Source organism: Clupea harengus, chromosome 13, assembly GCF_900700415.2.
Source record: "Clupea harengus chromosome 13, Ch_v2.0.2, whole genome shotgun sequence".
In the NCBI taxonomy this organism is placed as follows: Eukaryota; Metazoa; Chordata; class Actinopteri; order Clupeiformes; family Clupeidae; genus Clupea; species Clupea harengus.
In genome coordinates this window covers 4,985,495-5,010,738 of record NC_045164.1, presented here as the reverse complement: position 1 = coordinate 5,010,738, position 25,244 = coordinate 4,985,495, and the positions used below count along the sequence as shown (strand labels likewise).

Sequence of the window (25,244 nt, the reverse complement as noted above, 5' to 3'; positions counted from 1 at the left end):
AGGAATTCAGAAACGTGTGTGTTGTATAGTCCATTGTATGGATGAAATGGAAATTGGACTCTCCTACAATGAATGGAAAATTGGACACTTTTTTTCTATGTGTGGTTACTGACAAATAACACTGAACACTCATTCTGAACAAAACACTTATTCATACACTAAACGAAATCTGAACATTTTAATGTGGGATAATGTATTGAAGGGAGATAGGAATGGTGGGCAATAAACCTGTTGACTCCTACTGCTCATACCACAAAACATGACTTACTTTCGCATTCAGGTATTTGAGCTCATGTCTGTTTTAACACCAGTACTCCCTCCCCCTCCCCTCCCCTCAACTCCAGAGCAAGCCTCCAACACAGAGGGACCTGGATCAACTGTTTAAACCACTTTTACAAGGGCCGGATTAAGTGCTTTAGGGTGGAGCGGCCCGGCTTGGGTGCCGACGCACTCTCCCACACTGCCCCCCTGTCTCTGCTTGTGCGAAGACGCAGGCTCCCCGTCACGCCATACATTGTGTGCCATGCTTAGAGAGGCTGCTACAGGGTGTTGACTCAAGCTCAGGGCTATGTCAATGAGAGGGGTCAGACAGCTTGGGTCCCGTGGAGATGAGGGGGCCAAGGGGGATAAACATCTGATGACCAGTGGGAATTCCTGCGTCTTGTTCGTGAAAAGACAGACGTCACACGTCCTCCCCCAGTTCTTTTGCATCCCTCCTTTCTCTTTCCTCTCTTTCCCCCCCCCCGATCTCATCAGACAGAGCTAGTGTTTTTGCACATATCTGGTAGACCTCCAAATGTCTCCTTTGTCTTCATCTTATCTACTATAATCCTTGCTTCCGTGCTTCAGTTCTGCCCAGAAACACTCACTCAGAAACATCCCATGGTCCCTTTAAAACTTAGGTACTCCCCCCTCCCCTTCCTCTCTTCACCTCTCTCCCTAGTCAGTCTCATCCCTCAGTACTCTGCCCTTCTCCTGTTCCCTCCTCTCCCTGTCTTTCTCCTCATCTGTCTTCACCTCTGCTTTGCCCAAAGCATCCCCAGAATAACCCTGCCTGCCCTCTTCCTCTTCCTCATCGTCTCTGAGTCTCTCTTCTCTGCCTGCCCTCTTCCTCATCGTCTCCAAGTCTCTCCTCTATCCTGCCCCCCCCCCCCCCCCACATACAACTTTCCATCCTATGAAAGGCAAAAGAAGTAACAAAAAAAAAAAACCTTAACAAAAAAAATTGGAAATTGTCAGGGCTGTGTGCTGTTGGGAGAAGTGGAGCTGGAGTGGTTGTCCAAGGCTCATTTTCCCACACTTACTGGAAACCTCCCTTAAGACTCCCTCCCATGCTCCCCACACCACCACCGCTGATCATCAAACAATTTCAGATAGAATTGGAAGCCGTATATTCTGTGTGCTGCAAGAAGAAGACATCCTCGAGTGAAAACTCTCTCTTTGCTCTCTGTTGTCAAGGCCAAAAAGGGAATCTGTTGCCTGTGACCTTTTGATTTGCTATGTCAGAGTTGTGGCAAGATGGAAAAGAATGACAAATATGTTTCCACTGTGCTGACTGTTGGTGTTGGAGGGTCATGGTGGAAACTTTTCACGGCGTTAAGGTCACCTCCATACTGTTTCCAATCTCACCTCACCCCCCTCCACATGCCACTCAGGTGCTAGGAAAGACCTCAACATCACTAATGGAAGAGCTGGAGAGGGAGAGAGTGCAGTGTACCGTTTTGATTTCTGAACCAAATTTAAAAATACAGTTTATAATAAGTTATGTGTGATGATGAATTCCTGAACCAAGCAAGGCTCTAGCAGTGCCAAGATTATTGCCAATGTTCTATTCCAGGCAGTAAAAGCACTGATAAATGTTTGTGATAAGTGGTCACTTTAAGTCTTGAAAGTGTCACTAAGTAAACAGACATAATTTCATGCTGCTTTTTGTTATCGTTTAGAGTGATTTTGAGGTTCATGGAAAGGTTTAACAGATAAATCTTAGCCAGTTCCAGTCACTAACTGAACTAACTCAAGTGTGGCTTTTGTCAATGATCTTGCAGGGTTCCATGTACAGTGCACAGGCCCAGGACTCCTACAACCTTTTTCTGACGAGTGCAATCACAGATGGCATTAAACTGTGGGACCTACGCACATCAAGGTTGGTTCCCATTATTTATCTCAGTTTGTACTGGCTTCAGTGGCTACCACATATTAAAGTAATGCTCCAACAAAAATATGAAAATATGAAAATATGCCATATAGAAATTAGGTCAGTAATCAAGAAGGACTGGAGTTGTTTGATCAATGTTTGGTGCCAATATTTCTAATGCTTTATTTCCAAGCAGTGCATACTCTGGTGATGTAGGTGAAACATCAATTTTATTGTTTGGTAGTAAAGGGGCATAGAATTAGAACAGAACACATTCACTTAATACACTCACATAATCTCTTACCTCTTACTCAGATTTCAGTATCTATGAAAAGACAGTGAATTGGCTTGGCTTGATGTTCATCACAGAAGCCATTCCATAGATGCATTACTCATGCACTCTGTACCTCGCTCAGTGAGAGGTGAAATGGCAAGTTGCATAACACTGTGATGTCCTCTGTAGTTCGGCTCACAGCATAGGTGCATGCATATGTTCTCCCAGCATGCACATGTGAAAGCCTTAACTCGCCGTCATTGGCCCCGGCATTCACACTCTAACCCAAGTTTCAACTCTGCGGCTACAAGGGAAATGTGGTGCAGGTTCCGCCAATCCACAAGGAGGGCTGAGGTTATTTATAAATCACCTGAAAGTTGATGGTGTCTCTGGGGAGAAATAGATTTATTCTGTGTACAAGCTGGAAAGCTTGCTTTTTACTGTAACATGCTTTTTTCCCTGTTATACTGCTGTTTCGAGAAGTTACTTCTTTTGTGGATAAAGAGGCCGTCAGCAGTTGAAATCACAAAGAAGAGCAAAAGCAGGGAATACATACAGTGCTAATTTAACACATATGTTGTCTGTATCATATGGGACATTGTTGAGTAGATATTTTGGAAATACATTCTTTGCATAAACTCTGTTGTGTTTTTACCTTAATATGGGTGATTTTTGATTTTATGCTACATCCTTGGAGCTCTGTGAGCGTCTGAGGTCAGTGGGTAGAAACGGGTCATGTTAGTGCCAGCAGACAGCTACACCCACTCAGACAGTCTGAGAATCTAACACTTCCTTTACTATGGGAAATAACTCTGTGGAACTCACTGTTGATTCTACTTCAACAGAATCATTTATTATTGATTTGGCTAACAGCCTTGCAGCCCTAAAGCAGCTATATAAACAGCTACAGTATGCCAGTGACTTTATTTGGATGGTCCCCTATAGACTGTCTACAGATGCTCAGATTATAAACAAACTAGCCGTTGAAACTGGGTTAACTACAGCTTATGGTTAAGGTGAGGGGTTAGAGGTTGGGTTTGGTTAAGGTGATGTTTAGTGAACAATTAGGAAGACTAAACTTGAATTTCAACAAACAATCTGTGAAGTCTCTGTAGGCAGACTATCCAAATAAAGTGTTACCAGTATGTCTGTATATGGTGCTCTGTAACCACTTTAGTATCACTTGTCTATCTATGCCTAAGTACGTCTTTCTTCTGTTTGAATGCTGACACCAAGATCTGTAAAAATGCTTTAAAAAGACTAGGCCATATTTAACCTGGGCCCAGCTGCAGTCCACAACATGCCCTTTGCAGAGAGCCCGTGAGACTTCTCACACTTTCCGACCACAGACACTGAGGCTCTTGGCAGGGTGGACTTCCACTTTGCTCTCACTGGGTGCACGGTGGTTGTGCCGTCTCGTGTGGATGTGGGGCTGAAAGGCAGCTGCAGGGCTATTATTTGCCTGCCTAGCTAAGTCAGATGGTTAGCAGTAAAGCGTCATGCTCTGTAACTGTGAAGCCCACAATACCAGACGCAACACCTCTCTGTATCTAGAGACGTTTCAGTAACCCCAGGCATTTTCATGCTCAAATTTAAAGGTTTTGTTTGTATTGGCAATAGCACATTTTCTCATTGTGTGTGTGTGTGTGTGTGTGTGTGTGTGTGTGTATACCATATAATGATAGTGTTATGCAGACATGTTTAAATGATCAGCCTTTAGTTTGCAACTACCAACCATGCAGCTAGCAACCACAAAGTTATAGTCTTTATAATTTTATCAGAACTTACTGCTGAATATCAATTTACAGATGTTCTTTCACTCAATTGATCACAAAGACTGTTCTAAGTCTGTTTTGGTGCTATAAATCTCACTGATATGCCATCAGTTGACCTAAATTCATTAATCACAAAGACTGTTCTTAGTCTGTTTTGATGTTATAAATCTCACTGATATCCCATCAGTTGACCCAAATTCATTGCATGATCTCCATATTTGTACCATCCTTGATGATTTGTGGAAAGGTACCATCGTAAGCAGAAGGAGAGAGGAGCAAAAATGTGAGATGTAAACCGCGTAATGGGATCTCTTACTAAGATAATAATGGAGAGCTTATTTTGTTCCATTCGAGTTGAATGAGACAATCATCCCTCTCCTAAATCTCCATGTAAGGCTGTTCAGCCGATTGGGAGATAAACTGAACTCTCAACGCCAATGCATATTTTTGGGCCTCCTGGCTTGTACCGCGGAAGTGTAAATCATATTTTGCACTATTATGTCTGGGACAGGTTTTCCACTCAGATCTTTGAGTCCCAGATGTTGTTGAAACACACTCCGTCCTCCGATAAATATTTACGAACCATTTCCAGATTGGAAGTCAGTTCCCGCACTGTGGCTTATCATTTCGTTTCACGAGCAGGCTATGTCTCTTCTTTTAACAGAGCCAATAAGCTAGATGTCATAGTCTACACAAGTAATGGAAATATAACTGAGATTCAAAAACTAGATGTAGAAACACATTGCGTCAGTAATCTTGAGCATACAGGTATACTAGTTGTAAGGAGTGGTGTAAATTTAGTTTTGTAAAAAAAAATTGTAAAATCTACCATTTTAGTAGATTTTGTAATCTATCTCTTTTCCTCTGGGCTGTAACAATATGTTGATGTGTAGCACCTGAAAATGTTCAAGCTTCTGCAGGTGTCATTCAAAATAAAGAGACAAGGCAAACCAACAGAACCTTATATCCTGTTCAGAACTACGGGGCGGCCAATACATGCTTGCCAGACCCAGTAGAGCAAACAGACTGCGCCAAACTCAGTACACAAGTATTGGGATTCATTATGTAGTAGTCGTAGTCGTAGTCGTGCGATCACCTCATCCAAACCATTTCAACTGGTTAGTCACAAAGGGTGAGCCAACTTCCGAGCAGAACAACACGAGCCTAGCAGCTCTGTGGATCTTGGAAGCCAGCGGTGAGTGCTGGCAGTAGACCTGGGAGCAGACGCTGAGGCTGCTCTCCACCGCCATCACTTCCTCTGCGATAGGAGTAGAAGGAGCACCAGGCTCTCATGGTGTTTGTGCTGCCCTCGCCCCTCGCCCCTCCTCCGCACCCCCCCCCCCCAGCACCGGATGATTCGTCTCTGCAAACAATAACGTTACTGGTATCTCTTTTGGGGTGTGACATAAACACTGAAGGAATGCTAGAAAACAGGCGCAGCAGTGCATTGTCATCATAATCTGGCTTTGGCTATGGTGAGAGATGGAGTCCAGAGTTTAATCAGACCCTGAAAAGCAAAACAGCAGCGCTGTTGCCTCTGAGTGCTGTTTCCCATCACATAATGTCAGATGTTCATTCAAATGTGTTGTTTGTGGCATGAGGCATGAGAGGATTTTGGAGAATGTTGTGTTGTATGTGTTATTGATTGGCTTTCTTTTAATCCCTTTTAATCCTTTAATTACCATGAGATGGATGGCTTGGGTGGCATTTACACTAAGTTGCTTTTAATCTTTTATTTACCATGGGATGGATGACTTGGGCAACACTTAGATGCTTTTCTTGTTTCTAAAATGCGAGACATGTTGCTAATATCCAAAATGTGACCGTTAAAAAACGACAAGTGGAAAATTGGTTGCATATGTGTTGTTGCTATGATACGCTATACTTAGCTAGCTGGGTAGCTATCGCCCTGCCGTAGACAGGTAGCTAAGCAACAACCCATTGTTACAAAAAATGTGACCTCACCAAAGTTAAACTATTTTGTAACTTCCAGGTGCCAAGGCGCGTTGCAACGGTCTAGCTTTGCCGTAGTCACATTGTTCCATAGAGAACCAATTGAGATCAAGCGGATGTCGGTGAAAAATGCACCTCAACGTGAACGCCACTTTATCAAACCTGTCTCCTCAGCTTATCCCTCCCTTCTCTTCTCTTCTCTTCTCTTCTCTTCTCTCCTGTCCTTTGCACGCTTTAGGTTTTCTGGCTTTAGACCCCAGAATTCAGATTGATGGGGCTTATCAATGACTACTAGGCCTACTTGGCAAAACAAAACAAAAACAATGAGGGCAGAAATAGCTCCTGGGGTTGACCAGCCAAAGTCTGATAGTCCTTAGGGTGGCCTCTACATTGTTTGTCTCTTGTTGCGTGTGTGATTAAAATACCCAGGAAATAAGAGAAATAAGAGCGCATTTAAAAATAATTGTGTTTATCCCTTATTGGAAGTTTTATGTATTCTATTATCTAATGAGAAGCAGGCTAGTACTGGAGTCGGAGTGTAAATGGATGCAAACAAGTAAGATGATGAGAATGGGACCGCATGTGCTGTGGGTGCTCTCACACATGGAGGGGGTTGTCGGTCTTCCTAATCACATTTATTTTGACCTTTTACATTCATTTACATTAACAACAACTCCCTATATGTCTTGCTGGGTTAACGCCATCTAAGGTATGTTTTCCTTCTTCGGGTAAAGTGGAAATTGTTTGGCAGTCTCTGGCAGCGTCATTAAAAACTTAATTTGTTGTGTTATTTTGCTGGTCCATAAAGATTGATGATATAATGCCTGTCTGGCAGAATGCTGGCCACACTGTGTATTGAGTTAATTTGTGTGGACATGCCCATTGTGCAAGCCTGCTAATGGGGTAACAATCTCATTAGACACAAATCCCTGCTTTATGGCTGTGTTAAGATGGGTTAAATACTCGGGTTAATGGCCCCTCTGTGTCCTTAAAAATATGGCTGATTGAAACGTGCTTCTGTAGAGGTGCACTCCAGTCTGGAACATCCACAGGATACTCCGTTCAGCTCTGTGGCAGTCTTTTGACTCTGTGTCTCTTTTTTCCCTCTGAAAAGCATGTTGTCTGACTATCCCCTTTGCTCTCTGTCTCTCTCTCTCTCACACACACACACACACACACACACACACACACACACACACACACACACACACACACACACACACACAAACACACACATTCATACACAAACACACACCCATTTACACACACAGATGCATACACTGACCATAAATGGCAGACTTAAGACTGCCAGTGTGTACTTTGTGTTTTGTGGTATCTTGTATTTGCCATTCGGTTACAGTTGTCTGTGCCAAATCGCCCACAAGAGTGACCAGCGTTTGTTCTTCTCGGCAATCTTTTGTGCCAACACACGTCAGTGAGTGTCCATTTGTGGCCTTGCAACATTCTCGTGCAATGACACATCCCTCCCACAAAGCCTTTCCCTTGACCAACACTCGATGCCCGGCAGGGGAGCTTGTGCGTGACGCTCTTCACATTCCCTGTTCTCCTCTACATCAGATTCTCAGTTAGCTAAGGTGAGAGAGAGCACATATTTGGTCAGGATTTCTGCTGAGCTCAGTAAGATCCATCACAGTCTAGTCTAGTCATCAGTAGTTTCTTTCATCCTTCTCTCTCTGTCTCTCTTTCTTTCTTTCTCTCTCTTTCTCTCTCTCTCTAGAGTAGCCCCTACAATGTTGATTTAAATGAAAGGTTCCATGCAACGCGGCAGTGGAGTGCCTTATTATTTTTGTTGAAAGTCAAGGGGAAGGGGGCCCCCTGCTCTGCACTACACTGGCAAAATGATGATCTCTTATTACAGTTATTCCAGCGAATGCACGGGAGCGGCTGAATGGAGGAAAAAGGATATGCACAGTCATTTCAGGTCGGACGCATTTTCACATGGAAAAATAGGCTAATGGGAAAAACATTTATCGTTATACTTTTTTAATATTTATGAGGTTGCTTTAGACAGTTAGCTTGATAACCACTCTGCCACAAGTGTGCAAGCGCAGTGATTTTTTTTCACATTTGCTCCACTCCTTGCACTGGAGGACCAGGGCCGGTTGCATCCCATCAACCCCGTGCCAGCACTCCGCGTTAGGGGAGAACCCCTGTGTGACTGGATCACATGCTCTCCCTCTCACAGCCAAAATAGTGTCTCCTCATGCTGACCTAGATAGCGGGATGGGTCCTCTGTCTGCCTGATGTTTGAGGCTAATTGAACTTGGCATTTGTCCTTACTGGCTCTGAGGGGCTCCTAGTGTGTTTGTGTGTGTGTGTGTGTGTGTGTGTGTGTGTGTGTGTGTGTGTGTGTGTGTGTGTGTGTGTGTGTGTGTGGAGTTGAGAGCTGGGCCGGGCCGGGCTGGTGTTAGACGGCTTGTTTTTCACACGCCTTTGGGTCGAGGATCAAAGCCGAGGCCTTGACTTTTACCCCAGTAGTGTCATTTCTGTTTGCCTGTTTGAGTGGGACACTGCCAGGTTTACAGTTTTTTTTTTTCTGAATGCTTAAACGCTAACAGTCTCTCTAGAGATGTGCCAAATTATTGCCTCTACGTCAGCATCTGCCTTGCATCTGCCTTGCATGGTTCAGGATGATTTTAAACAGTAGATGGCGTGTTGAGCCAATTTCAACCTATTAAATGCCATTTTTTTATGAAAGGGCAAATAGTGTTAATAGTCACACCAACATTGATGTGTTTCAATTAGTTTACAGCTGAAAAAAAAACTAAACATTTTTACGGTGCACTTACACTTTAACACACAGCCAGTTCATTTACCAAGTGTGCCACGCTGAATGCACGTTTCTGCTTTACATTTAGGTTGTAATTTTATAACACACTTGCAAAACTGGAAACTTTGGTCTCTTCATTGCTACACTATTTTGCCAAATGCCTTTCCACAGTGACACATGTGAAAACACTTTTAGATAATTACAAATCACTTACAGATTTCACTTCCAAATCAGGCCATATAAATAGGCCATAGGTAAACATTTGGTTTGGACAACAATGGAGGCTAACATTGAACAGAGGGGTTAGAACTAGAGGACGAGGAGGTGAAGAAGTAAGAGGAGAAGGAGGAGGAAGAGTTGAAGTAGGACGGGGGAGAGGAAGAAGACGGGGAAGGGGAAGAAAGGAAGAAGAAGAAAAACAAAAACTGATTAAATCAGAACGACTGTGGTTGGCCATGTTGTCATCCATGAGATGAACACAAAGGAAGCTGGGCAAGGGTTCAACAAAATATTAGCCACTATATATATGGTAAGTGCTGTAGTCTTACCAGCACAGTTATAAGCACTTACATGTACTTTCACTAAAACCATTCGGATATTATTACCGGACAACAAGAAGACCTTTATCTGGTGGAAGAGGTCAGCTGTTTACCCCAGAGCAGGAGACCCACATTGTAAATCTGGTCATTGCAAATAACTGCATCGGACTCAGAGAACTGCAGGAGCACACAATGGAGGATGATATAGTTTCACCTGTTTAGCTAAAAAAAATAACGTTTCCCCCTGATTTGTATTGATATTGATAGTGTGTTATGTTCAGAATACCCATCCATACTTTTCACATTTGGATATCTTTGTCTATGCGTGTTCACTGCATGTGTGCCACAAGTGTATTTCATTTATACTATCAGTGCTTAGTTGGTGTTAAAGTTTTTCTGGTTTGGTGTAAGGTTTTGTGGTTAGTGTGTAGAGTTTGTAAAACTAGCCTGTAGTTTCAAAGACAGTGTAAAGAATCACTAGTCTTTTGTGTGTTGTATGAGCATGTGTTTATACTGCTTTAAATGTGACTCTTAAGTTTGAAGCTGGTGGCTGGTAGAACAAGAAGCAGTTGTTTGGAAAGAACTGCAAATGATTTGTGCAGATTGAGCACATTCAAAGACACTAGATCAAGATTAGAAACATTATTTATACTAATACCACTGACATAACCACTGCTTGTTGACACTCGTAGGCTTGTTGAAAGATGAACTCTTCATAGTATCAAAGTGATCTGCCCCAGATACTGTAAGATCAGCTTGAGGTATTGTATGGTGTTGACACATTGAAGATTAACCACTTGATGTGTTGCCACAGTTCTTTGAGGCTCAGTGGGGGATAATACAAAAGATACTCTCCATAATTCTGGTGTTAAGTATGCCAGGTAAAATCATGTTTGCCTTGGAATGAGAAGGTCACATGCGGAAGTAATGGTAACAGTCAGCTTGTATCTTTGGCCATGATGACACCCCGTTCCTCTTCGGAGATTAATGTGCCTCCAAGCAACTGCATACTTGCTCTCTCTAAACCCCCCCCTGGCTCTCACGCCATCAGCCGGACCTCACAGGGATTACAGTTTACATTCACAGCGATCATAAATGTGTATGTATGTTCATATGTGTATACATTTCACATTTCATAAACATTGCATTTTATGGATTTAAGACATTAACAAAGATGTGATCTCCCTTTCACTGCGTTCGTAGGTATAAACACGAGGTATATGCACACCTGCTATCCACTGGATATTTACAAGAACTTGAACTTAGGTGGAGAGTTTTGAAGCTAAGATAAAGTTCCGGAACATTGTTCATTCCTCTCATCATAACATCATGGGAGGTTTAGGCCAACTCTGCAGGTGTGCTGACACACACACACACACACACACACACACACACAATCTAATCCTGTCATTCTCCTGCACTCTCCCCCAGGTGTGTCCGCAAGTATGAGGGCCATGTGAATCGCTGCCATCAGTGCACAGCGGCTTTCTCTCCTTGTGGCCGCTTCGTCGCAACCGGATCCGAAGACAACTGTGTGAGTCCCGTTCCCCTTCCATAAGATCTCACGTCTTTACATCCATCCTTTTTCATCCTCTCCACTCCCATTTTCTCTCTTCTTTTCACGTGTCAAGCAGAATCGTATTTTCACTTGCAGAAACACGTCCGTCTTGGAATGTTGGAATCGTGAGGATGGAAGGACTTCTTGCGGTTTCAACAAATTGTTCGATGCAGCCGTAAATCATTAGGGGGTTTGATGTTTTGGAGCGTTGCCCGTGACAGATGCAAACTAATCCGACTCGTCCAGAATGAGGGGAGCCACGTTTCTCACGTCATAAATAAGGACACTGGGGGGGTTCACAGTTCAGTCGTCAGGCCAGGCTTGGCGCACCTCTCATGGAATTTCCGCCACACACCGGCATGGCGGTCACTGCTAGTTCACGAGGTTATCCCAGAGTGTTCATGTACAGAGATACTCAAAGATATCCGGTCTGACATATCTGCCACGTTTATCTCCTAATCAAGTCAGATTAGTTGAAAACTGAACACTTTGACAGATTAGTTGAAAATGTTGACTCCATGTTTCCACCTGGGCTTTATTTCAGTGTTAATTACTGCTCAGTGTGAGTTAGTCGTGTTATCTGTACTCTATGTGGCAGCAGTGATTTTATTTTGCCAGTGCATAGAATGCCATGCCTTAAAGCCTTCCAGTGGAGCTCCATGGCAACAACCAGCAACCAAACCAGACTCCACCTGATGAGACTCACACAAGTCTGTGCTAGATGATGTCTTGCACACAATCATCGAAAGTTGAAATGCAGGTCAGAATGAGATTTTGAGCAGTGAAGAGGCCATGCACGCAGTAACTGTCAAATTTTTTTCTTCCTTCATCTTGCACTCGCACTATTTTTTTTCTTTTCATTTGTCTGTCCTTTTCCTCTGAAAGTAAACCTTATCTCTGTTGTGTCATTGACCAGCTGTTTCATATTTACTCCAGAGCTTCTCTGTGTCTTGTGTTTCGTGCCAGAGTTGTCAAAACCATTCACTCTATGGAAGAAAGCACTCAAGCCCCAATATTTTCCTGCTGTACTCATGTTGGATTGTGGACGTTCTGTTTTCCCTCAGAGGAACGGACCTGAAGAGAGGCAGTTCTTTCAGTCTGTGCCTCCTGAAAATCATGCAGAAGCCTCAGAAACATACTTTATTCCTGATCTGAAGTGCACTTCAGTGGGTTTTTCCTAGTTTGGGCACAACACGCACGGCTGGAAAGTGTTTTTTGTGCCTCAGGGCCAAGCATTGATTGCACAGACATTTGGAAAATGTGGCCTTCTGTGTTGAATGGTAAACCAAGGGTATAGGAGATGGCTTCCGACGTACACAGATTACTATAAAGAGTGCTACTGCATTCATGTATAGTCTACCAGATTGCACAGTATATCAATGAACACCCTGCAGGTGATCTGCTATGTATAATTTTTTGTATAAAGTGGTACCGCACTACATGTTGGCCATGCTGGACCCTGGGCAGGAAGGAGATGAGCAGCAAACCTAAAGTGAAATTGGATATTGTTGAGCTATAGCTAAAATATGAACGTTTCAGGAGCATATGCCATTTGGGAGAGAATTTGATGGTATGTTAATACAGTCAGTCCAACAAAGGAAACAGCTAATTAAAGATAAAAAAGATTACTAAAAAAGATATGGCAAAGAATGAGGGAAGGGTGGAAAGGAAAGTGCCTTCCATCTAAACACTCTAAAATGGGATTATTTTGACAGTGGAAAATGTTAGCATGACAGGGAAAGACCTCTTTCTTCTTTCATGATACCACTCTTTGCAGTGAGTGAAGCCATAAGGAAGACTATCAATATATCAATATATACATTCAATCCTCAAATTTACTATCAGGATTTTAAACACACAGTGTGTGTTTAACTTTATGTGTGTCATTACTCTGTCCGGTATTTTGCATGTGTTGAGAGAAATGTTCCATACTGCATATTCTTCAAGTTTTAATGTATTTTAAACTTAAACTTTTAATAAATCAGGGCCTGGGACGTTGTGGAGCTTTGTGGAGGAATGTCCTGCTACAAATGCATCTTTATGACCTCTGCTGTGAGGAATTATTTTAATCTGCATTTAAGATTTAATTTTGTTGTTGCGACTGGTCGCATGATGCCTCTCATGAGGATAGCCGTGATGTTTATAGAATAATTACAAAGTTGATGAAAAATGCCCCGAAAGCCACACTTCTGCAAACAGTAAATCTGCTCTTGTTCGGTGCGGTGTGGTGTGGTGGGAGCTGAGAAATCCTCAGCTGCGCGGCCCTGCCAAACCAAGCATTACCATGTTTGTCCAGTGATATGTGTGCCATGTTACCACGTCAAATGGAAGTGTGTTTTTCCAGCCAAATCCCCAGCGCCCGAGGCTCATTGGAGCCAAGTGCAGGATCTTAATACTTCACTGAAGGTGTTGTTCTCGACATGGATGGCCACTGCCTCAGATTTGCTGCACAGATTCACAAATTATCTGAATAATTTAAGTGTGGGCTTTGTCATTGTCATGCTGATGAGTCAAGCGGTCTCTGGTGTGATCCATGATTTGTGTTTCTTCCATTGTGCTATTTGACTACTGAAGTAAGCTGGGTAATGAAGCTGACAGGATCTATTAATTCTGAGACTATGAACTCTGTTGACGAAAATGTAGCCAAAACTGGAACAGAAATAGAAATAGACCAATGCGTGACTGTAGTACAACCTTTAATCTGCTTGCAACGTTCTTCCATTTCATCGCCGTACTTTTTAAAGACAACCTTTTTTTTGGTTCTTCCTAATTACTTTTCCACCTTAAAGTTGAGATAGGCTTTACAAGACAGCCAACATGTCAGAGATTCAGACTCCTCTTTTCCCCTGCCTCTGTCGTTTGCTGCTGCATTTGGTGAAGCCAAGGGAATAACACATTAAACTTGGCAGAGGCAGGTCTTAGTGGATCTGCGCGGATAGAGTCCGCTTCCAGTGCTTCTTGGAAGCCGACCGTGAGTACGGTAGTGAGCTACTCCACCGTTATTTGTGGCTGCTCCGAGAGTTTCATAAGCCAAAGGCATTTGTGCTTGTCTCAATATTTCAAAAGACAATCAGAAAGAGGGGAAAAAAGACCCGGAGCTCACATTACCTTTCTGACCCCTGAAGAGGCTTCAAATTCAGATGATATGGGGCATTACTCTATGCATGGACCCTGTTGTCTTGCTGTAAAGAACAGCATTTGTGTGGTTTAGCTATGTCGGGTACATATTTCCAGAGAACAAATGAAGGACTGTCTAACTGGTCCCAGACTTTCAAGCAGAAAGAGTTGTTGTTTTCATGGCTGTAGATACAGTATAATAATTTTACTTCAACTATTAGTGGAAGTACATCTTTGTTTTGCCTCAGTGGTTGCTTGTTTTCTGTGCGGGGCCTAATTCAAACAGTAAGGGTTTCAAGAGGTTTTCAAGGGCTGTTGGTGGGAATAAAGTGATTGTTTTGCTTTGGCAGTCGCTAGTTTTCTCTGTGGGGCTTTATTTAAACAGCAAAGTGGTTTTCAAACACAGAGGGCCGGGTAGGAGAGGTGGGATAGACCTCTGGTGCTCCACAGTGGAAGTCTCATCCGTCTCCTGACTCACGGCCCTGTTAGGTAGCCCGCCGCGGCTTCCGACTATCAGTGGGACGGCCCAGCTCACTCCTCTCCGCTCATTCAGGGAGCACGCTCAGTGGGCTCTGCGAGAGCTTTAATAGGAAACATCTGCAGGAACTCGACCAGTCGCTGTCTGGTAACAAACATCCCAACATCTGTTTTTATCAGCGCGAGTGGCAGATGGCTCCCGTCTCTTTTTGCTCTCTTTTCCTCTCCATGCACTCGCTCCGCTTTCTTTTTTTCTGTTTTTCTCCCTTTCTTTCAAATGTCTCTCTCCTTCTCATTCACTCATGACCCTTAATTTTGGAGGTTGCAGGGAAATAGTTCTGAAATGAAAGACAAGACATCCAGCATGCCTTATAAACTGGTCCTTTGCCCGATCTGTGTCATTTTACATTAAATATCAGGAACACGTCAGTTATTGAGTGTGCTTAACAGCATAAAAAATGATCTCTGAGTTAAAATTCAGGCAATACTGCTAATTGCTAAACTGTCCATGTTTTCCCTTATTGCTCTACTTCCACTCTCTTGTAGGCATATGTCTATGACATCCGAAGCAGCAGCTACCTGCACAAACTTCAGAGACACACAGACACTGTCCTAAATGTTGCCTTCAATCCAGCCGCACCTGAGGTAAGAAACCTCCTTTCAGTACTCTACCCTCTGTTTCCCCACAGTGCATTTCCCACCCCAGGCAGCCCTTAACTAAACCTCTGAGTCCTCTTTTGGTTGCTTTCTTATTGATTACACTGTCATGAGTGAAACATCTATCTGGTGACAGAGCCCTTTTTCCAAATGCATTTCCCAGCTCTGACACAAATACAAAGCCAGGCTGCTCAGGTTTCCTTCTTTATCTCCCGAGAGCGGACTACTAGCTTCACCGATTTTTCGGAGGCAGACTGAGTATAAAAACACACCACGCTGTGTAGCTTCCAGAGGGAAGCCCCAGGATAGCTCACTGACCAGAGCTTTTCCAACCCCCCTCCAGGATCAGGGGTATTCTGCCTCCATCACGGGGGTGGGTGGCTGCGTAACTCGGTAAACCACACGGTCCATTAACTCACCCCAGTGTCCGGAGGTGGCCCGGGCTCATATTTGGATGCCTGAGTAGATCCACAGAGGTCCCCTCCAAGGGTTTCGGATACCCCATAAAGAGCCGTGTGGAGGGGAGTCGTCCAGGCCGCAGCACGAGCGGGCCCCTGCTTCCCAGCCCTTCTCCCGTGCTCACGCCGAAGCACGTGTCCGAGACTCCGCTGTCAGAGCCCCTGGTTAATCTCTGGGGCTAGATATTACTGAACCCCAAAAATCTCTGCTGTGTTCCTGTCTGTGTTTATTTTTTCATTATATGGTCAGCGGAGCCACGTTTTAGAAGCCCCTCGACTCATATTGTGCTTCTATTGTTATTCTTGTAACGGAGGAAGAAAGAAGAAAAATAACATTGGAAAAACGTTCCATTTTTCAAATTGAACCCAGTTATTCTTTCACTACCTACATGAGAGTAAAAGCTCAAAGCTCAAAGGAATATCTGGAAGATTGAAGGGTGTTTACACAACCGATGCCACAAAGGGATCAGATCTCCTCCCAGGCACACTGTGTCCATATGACATGCAGGATGAGTACCTTTGGCTTTAAATGAGGCGTTTTCATCTGCGTTTGTCATTAAATAAACTTTTTCAGTGGTCGGCCATGGACACCATGGACAAAATGTCCCACATTATCGCGAAGGGACAGGGGAATTCAGGCGAAATTTTTAAATGGAGTCAGGCTTGAATTTATAGCATCATAAAATGTATATTCTTCGGCGGTGCTATAGGACGTTTTTGCGAGGGAAAGCATGATTCATGCTCTGCAGCTGTGTGTGATTTATGTAACACTTCGGAATTATTGAGAGCGTTCTAGAATGTATAATTCTTTGCATAAACATGATTGGTGAGGCTGCACGAGAGGGGGGCCCGTGGACTTCTCACTCGCCGCCATTCCCGAGGAAGAAGGTGTTCCGCTCCTGCTATGCCTCAAATCATGTCCATGAACTGTCCATGGGCCAACTGGACAGACTGGAGAACAGAAAGAGAGTTCTCACCACTAGGAGACTAGTATTTGTATTTGCACATTCCTTAAAATGCATTATTTATCATGAATACTACTAATTCTTCATACCTGTCTGACATGTAGCGAATGCAGCACCCACAGAGCCCAACGCATATTTTAATACATGTGTTAGGAAAGTCCTGGGAGAATTAGGCCTCTATGAGGGTGAGAATTTATAGCATGTTTATTGCCTTAAAAATCCATCAACCCATGAAGGTGAAGCTGAAAAGGTAGATTCAAACAGAAAACCGCAAAGGTAAATGGTGCTTTCATTAAGGGTAAAATTCTGCCATGCGCACAAGTCAAAAGCTTGCAGCTACGCACTACGATTTTGACCGTGAAACCCAGCTTGTGTAGACTCCTGGACAATCGACTTTCAACAATCAACAATCAACTACGGTAACCATTCTCATTCTTTGCCGTTCCTCATCCAAATCATTAGTGCTCTGTCTGTTCCTGCATCTGGGTCATTTCAGAGGATGGCTGTTGTGATGCACAGATCCCAGTCATCGGTGGCAAGCTGTTTGATGACTGTATCAATATTGAGCGTTTAATAATAGGCTACATAGCATGCTCTGAAGCTGGGACATTGGAACATGCATTTTGATTTACCTTTTCCTCAACAGTGCTTTTTAAGTCCTGAATCTCCAAAATAGGCCCAGCACACGTGTTGTTTGGATAATTTACTCGATTGCTGGAGTTATGTGATACATAAATGCTTTCATTTACAAAGATGTTATGTGATATCAGGGATACATAAATGTTTGATATTTGAGACATTCCCAAGGTTAACACATATGTCCTTGCTCCGCCTAAACCAGGGTGTGACCAAGTTTTCTTCTATTTTAAATCAATCACACCTCTTCCATGAGTCCGCCTTAATTCTGAAGTTTAACGCTGTGGGCGTGAGTGCGTATGGGAGAATACACGTAACTGAGATGCGCATAACTGGAGGTGTGTGGAAAAGGACATACACGCGAATGGGAGAATACGGCCCCAAGTGAGTCTTGTTTGTGACAGATATCGGTGCCGTATACCACCAGCCTCTCATCGCAGAGCACCAAAACCAGCTCTAACGCTTTGAACCCACCCTCTTTTGACAGTTGCTTTGAAAGACTATTCCCTGAGGTTTTTTCCCCCACATAGGTTTTAATCTGTAATAGAATATGGCGAAGCATCGGTTGTCAGTGTCTGGGTGTGGGTGATGCACATCTGCCAAGAGCTGTAGTGCACAGGGGATGAGCTGGAACAGAACACTTGCATGTAGTTCAGTAGGAAATGGAGATGAACGAAATTCTGTGGTGCATGGACATTTCTACAATGTACCTCTATTGAAGTGCTTTGCTACAGGCAGCATGAGTGAGTGAGCTTCTGCAATACAGCAGCAGTGTGGATTGCCTTATGTTGAAGTATATGTAAGTGCTTCAGATAGCATTCCAATGAAGGTAAAATCTCTACCCCCCTAAAGTAGTATCCAACCTTCTAAATTAGAAATCTGTCAACAAAGGCAACTTTGCCATAGTAACTATGCATGTGACGGCCATTGTTTTTTTATGGTGTATACTTACAAGAGTCAAAGTCAGCTTTCGGTTTGGCTTAGGTTGCATGTTATCAAAAGGACATTAATCATAAGCTAATTTGATGATTAGTCCTTAACATTTGTTCCACTTTCACTTATCCTTGGTTTGGAGGGCCAGGAGCACCTGGGGAATCCTTAACCTTTGACCCTGTGGTCTTTTGACAAGGTCTCACTCCACTGACCTGCCCTTCAAATCAGAGGGAGAGCAGGTTAATTCCTTCAGGACACAAAGACGACTTTTCTTTCTACGACGTTACTATGTTAATATTCACCTCACCTTCCATCAAGACTTTGCTCTCCTTGACATTGTTTTTTCAAGTGATGGAGTGTCTGAATGAGTTCATATGATGTCAGCCTTCCCTTTGGACCCTGGAGGTGACTGCACAGCTGACACACGTCTCTCTCTTCAGCACTAAAACAGACAGGAAACTCCTGGACCCTGCCACAGGCTGGGATGTGGATACCTGTTTATCACATTGTCTGCTTCATAATCTTCATAAACCAGTGTATGAAAATGGGAAGATTTCAGCTTCATACAAATCTAAGTCTAGTAGGAAAAAAAAGAACAGCAAGTCCCTGAAAATACTCAAAGAGCATTTTATTGCAAGACAATTTCGTGAGTCTCCTTATTTTTTTTTTATAGGATTTAAAAATCAGCATCTGATTGTTCAGCATCAGATTGGACAGAAACACTTTTTTGTCTTAGGCTTTCTCATATCTTTTTTATTTTAGAGGTCATCCCTTTGAATCACTTTGACATGTATTAATGTTTTACGGATTATCTGCAGGCCAAGGTTGTTATAATTCATAGTATTAATTTAAACATACTCGGAAATGTTAAACTGACTACTGAATGGAGTTCTATAACCTTCATGCATGGGATTAACAGTAGAACCAATACTGCTGAAAGCTGAGCAGTTTAGCGGGATGTTGACATCACAATAATATGCTGTCAAGGAGTTCAAAGACTGATGGGGATGAGTTATTGTAATGTCCTGTGGTTTTTAATGCTGGGTAATTGGAAATGGTCTGGTCTGAAAAAGACATTAGCCTAAAACCTGTTTGTGATGTAAAACTAGACACACAGGCACAGAGAAAAAAACTAATATTTGTACCTGGATCAGTTTGGCATTTTGAACTTGTTGCTCTGGAGGATTTATATTCCATGATTTACAAGGTTGGGTTTTTTTGAAGTTATGTAATTCCCAAGGAGGTTTTTTGCAATAAACTGTAGAATACATTACAACAAAAAAGATGAATAGGAAACCCAATAGTAAAGTGGACAATATGAGGCCCATCACAGTCCTGTGGTCATTTCTCATATACATGGAACACATCTGCTCTTGACCAAGTTTAGTTCACTGACAACAATTCATCATGTCAAATAGTAGACACAAATCTGACTGTCGGAGTATTACAGGCACTTAAAAAGCTAAAAAGACATTAAAGCAGCCAAGGTTAGAGGCAGTCTTATGGTGATATTAAAGAGAGATATTTACTTTTGCAGAACATTTGTATGTCTTCAAAAACATCACTGAATGAATCCATTCCACACAATAGCTTCTTGAATCTGACACTAATTAAGCAATCTGTGATGTGCAAAGCACTATGCTCTTTTGATTCTCTCAGTCCATGTTTGATTGCTGTGTACAGCCAGCTGCTGTATTTGTTGATAAATGTTGTCCACTAGGACCATGATTGATGGACAGATAACTGTCTGTGTTAACATGGAATAAACATGGGTGTGTCTATTTGTCAGCACAGTTTTGAAGACGCACTGATTAAAGAGAGAATTCCAATTGATGTGAATTTTTATGGGATCACTCCTATCGTGATCCAAGTTGCATGACTTCGGAGCCAGGCTGATCTAGCATCCAGTTGCATTTTCTCACTGTCTTTCACTACCAAACTTGACTGTTTTGTGCTCTCTCAGAACAAGTTATTTGAAAGGCTTTGTTACGAAATGCTGGTGCAAAACGAATAGGGATTTATAGTGACCTTGTCCTCACTGGAGGATGATAGAAAGTACAGGTGTTCCATGTTTGTTACCATGAGTGTAGAGGACCTGGATAAGCCATCGCTGCCTGACCGTATGTTTTGTTGGTGGAATAACTCTTGTGAATAAGGTAAAAAAGTAATTCCAGATGCTGATCAGGACAGACACATTCCTCGGAGGGGAAGCGCTCATCGAGATGAGGCTCATCCTCAACATCAAAGGGGAAGGTTCCCGTTTCATGGCTGTGTGTCATGCCTGACAATAGGAACAGGGGATGCACCTGTGGGGGATTAGATGTGCAGAGACAATCGGCTCTTCTTCCTGCTTTGCAGCCCTCCGGACCCGTCCTCTCAGGTGGCCTCAGTTCCCTTTGTGCAGAGGGAGAGTGTTACAGAGGCACTGAGAGAGGCATTTTACTTCATGCAGCCTGTCAGTGGAAGCTTTAAATGGCTTCATTCTTTAGGTCATCACCGTGAACAAAGAGCAAAGGAAATAGTGTGTGTGCGTGCGTGCGTGCGTGCGTGCATGCATACTTAGAGAGTAGAGAGTTGATTGTTTATGTTTTTTGTCAAGTTAAAAAGCACTGTCTGAACCATGCAGTTTTGCACTTCTACATCCTTATGGGAAAATAACATCCAGTGCGTAATATGAAGTAGATACATTCATACAGTCAGAACTATCTATCTCAACGTCTTGCATAAAGATGAGATATTGGAATACACAAAACCTGCCATCAATAGGCTTCCTCATTCCTCTGTTTGAAAAGTTTAAAATGGTCAACCAGCAGGGAGATTAATACTGCCATTGTCTGCACTGGCCTTACAGTATATTTAGCCTACTTTACAGTAATGGAATGTGATGAGGGCACTGACCGCTGATAGGAACCACATAAAATGTCATCCCCTTAACATGAGCAAGCAGGACGGATACATGCAGACACACACTAGGGATATTTATGTCCTGGTTTGTGTTTTTTTGTTATCATAGCGGTGCCTTGATTTGGTTAAACTGTCTTGTTTGGAAGTGGAAGCCGTTTATTGTCTTGATTATAGAATTACATCTGTGGAGTCTAAGCCCACGTCTTGAAACACTATGCATCGAGAGTCTCTAGGTTCAGTTTTTTTAAACTGTTTGAGCCTTATATTCCTTCAAACATGATCTCAGTTTACCCCAAGTGTACCGAGCTGTTTTTCCCCACAGAAATAGATAATCATGCTGCATGTATTTAGAAAAGACTGGAAAAAATTAAGATTGATAATAATCATGACTAATTATTCCAGTTGGCTTATTCTTTTTATTTATCATTAAGTTCACAAGTTAGGGATACATAGTGCTTGATAAATCTAATGAAACAACAGAAATCATGGAACATGCATTTACAAGAGAGTTCTCTTGTTTTAGGGGACTTGCAGAAATGATTGTGTATAGTTGCTGATAGGAGGCCTTTGATCCGCCTAACAGAGAACATGTTTGAGAAGACTAGAATTTCCCCTTTAAAACAAAGCAATTCTTCCATTCATCTTCCAAACAAAGAACATAGTGCAAGAAAAAATATTTGCTCTTAACTTTTTACACTGTGTCTATCCCTGCTATCTGTCCTCATTGGTTTAATATACTATGCCTGCGCTGTTTGAGCCGATAGGACAGAATGCAACACCCATTCATCGCTTCAACTCCTGCGTACATCATTGCATTTTATTTCAGCCAAAGCATATTTTTCTTTCACTTAGACCATGTGGACACATGCGGCTCTATGCGGCAAGTTTGAGTTATTTGCTGCAGTAGAGGTTGGATGTATTGTTCTGACAGCTGTAGCTATAGCTCTTGGCTGTATTCTTGTGTCATGGGCGATTGGAAAAGGGCCATGATGATGGAGCCATGGAGAGAAAAGGCTGTAGAACTGTGAAGTCATCACCTTAACCGCCTGTCTTTCACTTCTTGTCAGTATGCGAGATGAGGCTGCCTCGGTCCAAATCACTCTTAGGTCTTGCCTCAAATGTTAACCATACCTTCTGGGGAAATCTGAACAGATTTTTCAAGAAAAACTGGCCCTGGATTTAAGGTAAACAAATAATGCTTTGGATTATGATTTGAAATCATATGTAGAAATCAAATTTTGCTCTCTGGATCAGCATTCTAGGATCATCTTGGTGTTATGAGATTATTTTTCAGTTTGGAAAAGAATGCACTCCCTTGATCCAAGCAGTTGGACTTGAATTTCCCATTTTTCGCCAAATAGTTTGGACAGGTCCACGAAGAGTCTTGGATATGAGTGCGAGAACCTGGGACCACCATGGACCACTCCATGGACTGCAAAGTTTCCCTCTACACACATTTATCTCTCGGGAAAAAAATAAAAAATAACCCAGTACCTTCCCTTTTTGGAGGCCTTTGTTTCACAGTGGCTGTATCCCAACATGCTCTCCAGGCATGATAACAGAACAGCATGTTCCCTCCTGGTACGGATCCCCATCTGACACACGGACCCATATGCTTCAGTTTTCCTCTCAGAATTTGTTCCGTCTCAGAATAAGCCTCGCCACTGCTGTCACGGCTGCTGCTGATGGATCGTGTGACGAGAAAACAACACAGACAGAACAAACTGTGCGTTCGTCCGCCTCTGTTCCCTAAGTGTGTCTGTCAGAACTCTGGTAAATTGACATGGTGTTGGAGGAGTCTGTTTACTGCTCAGTGTCATGCTCCTTGTGACAAGGTGTAGTTAAACCATACATCCTCGCTTAAAGGTCAGGACCTGTGGGTGTACCACGTTATCGACATTACTCTAGAGAAATCTCTCCTGATGGGAGAGCTGTTTTAAAGCTGTTTGTATTTTCTGAATTTTGTTGAGCCAAAACACATCAGGTGATATCTCTCATCTGGTTTCAAAGGCCTCCAGTCCTGGTGTCGGTTTTTGGTGCAGCTGAATTCCTATTAACAATTATTATTTATAGTCACTGATAGACCAAAACAACCAAGCCTGCTCATAATCTCACAGTGTGCTGTATGCTGCTATAAATCAGATGGACACCTTGTCCTATGCTAAAACTATGCCTTATCTAACAGTTCTTCCCAATAACAACTGATCACCCACAACTCGAGACCGATTTCACCTGGTCTTAAACAATGGGTTTATCTTCTCTCTTTCCTTCGTTTCCATCTGGTTTGAAAAGCATTCATGAGTGTTTATCAAGGGGTGCTATAAACTTCAGTCGTTTAACCAAATTCCCTAAAGGATGTTTTAAATTTGACGATAAACAAATGTAGAAATAAAATAATGGGCTGGCCAAAAGGCTTTTTAAAGCTTTGGATCAAGCTGTGTATACGTAGTAAAAAAAATTAAAAAGCTTGCCAACATTGTGCGGAAGTCATATGCTTAAATCTGGCTAGGACATTGATGAATGTGGATTGATGCGTTTCGGAAAGCCAAAAATTATTTTTGAAATCAAACGTAGTGTATTTTTCTGGACTGAAAGTTGCTGTGACACTAGCCCCCCGACATTTCCTGTTGTTCACTGTCAACACATCATTCCTGGTGCTGGACCTGCTGCACCATTTGTGCACAGCTCACCTATTTGAACAGTTATCTAGAGTTTGGGGGGGAATTGAAAGACAAAAGAAATGAGAAACAAGTTATAGTGAACAGTCATAAATTAGCACACATTAACATTTCTTAATGTATTTATTTTTATATTAATGTATCTACACATTAACTGCTTTTGGCAGATCTTTGTATAGCACAGTAAACAGAGAGTTTTTTTTTCAGATACTTCCATTGTCATTGATATGCCTGTGCAAATTGTGCATTTAAGGAAATTCATCCATGTTGACATGCTTCTGTTAATATATGATTGGAACACTAATGCACTGGGCAAGGTTGAGTTTTTCTTTGGCTTTTAACTGTAAATTGTGTGTGCGTGCATTTGGTGTTACAGTTTTAAGTAACCTCAATTTACCACATTGAAAACTCCCTTAATTTGCAGATTGTCATAAGAAGGTGAGTAAGCGCCAAAATCACTGGACATCGCCACAGGTGTTGACAGCGTGCCACATTAGCCTCATTCAAAGACCTAATTTTGTTCATCTCTCATCTCTCGTGCTTGTTTGTCACCATCCCAGCGGAACTCACTATGATGTAAACGTAAAGATATATAACCTCGAAAGCCAACAGATGTGGTCTTGCAAACGCAACAATTGTAAGTCCTCTAGGAGTTGTCTTGTTGCACAAATACGTTCCGGCACAGCATCTGGGAAAGAAATCCTGTCCATGGGGAATTGTGATACTTCAGGATATTTGAGGGTTCATCTTAGTGTCTGGGAACAGATGCTATCTCCTTGTGCAAGGCTTCCACAAGTACTACACAGTTTTTTTTTGGTGCTAATCATTCTGGCAAGGTCAGGCAGTTGTTGGACTGGGATATACAGACATGCTGACAGAGGACTTATTTTTCAGAGGATATGTTTTTTCTAACATCTAATGTTGTCTTGATGGTTGTCAATAGAAAGGAGAAGCCTAAGGTGAACTGAGGTGTTCTCTGTGTCTCCTGATTCCAGTTCAGTTCATGTGTTGGAAGATGGCTTCATTAGAAATGACTAATAATGGCTACTTTGGGGTTTAAAGTAAAGTAAGCAGAATGTAAACATTCTCGTCATTTCGAAGATGTGACTCCTGCACTCCATTCTTTGGTGGGCTGAGTGACCCTGTTAATTCTCATCCCCTAAAATACACTAATCTGTTTTGGATTTTCTTGTTTAGGGTCTATCTGCTTCTAATTAAGTTTAATTTACGTTGATCTCATGTTTGGCAGAGGTAGGCTTGTTTCTGTTTTTTTACCTCTTTGTTGTATGAGGCCAGCAAAGTGTAAATAAGAGGGAGATTATGCGATTAACTTGGATCGAGAGACAAAGGTTTTGCTGTTTAAAGGTTTTGAACTATTTCAACACTCCCTGCGTC

General features: G+C 42.5%; 1 protein-coding gene across 4 annotated transcripts in view; it reads left to right on the top strand.

Moving 5' to 3' along the window:
• Positions 1–25,244, top strand: part of wdr27 (WD repeat domain 27) — a 69,622-nt gene that overhangs the window by 20,938 nt on the left and 23,440 nt on the right. For all 4 annotated transcript variants that reach the window (XM_031579571.2, XM_031579568.1, XM_031579569.1 and 1 more), the window contains exons 22-24: positions 2,046–2,143; positions 10,898–11,000; positions 15,165–15,263. In XM_031579571.2, coding sequence (XP_031435431.1) covers positions 2,046–2,143; positions 10,898–11,000; positions 15,165–15,263 — 300 coding nt within the window. The remainder of the gene's footprint in view (positions 1–2,045; positions 2,144–10,897; positions 11,001–15,164; positions 15,264–25,244) is intronic.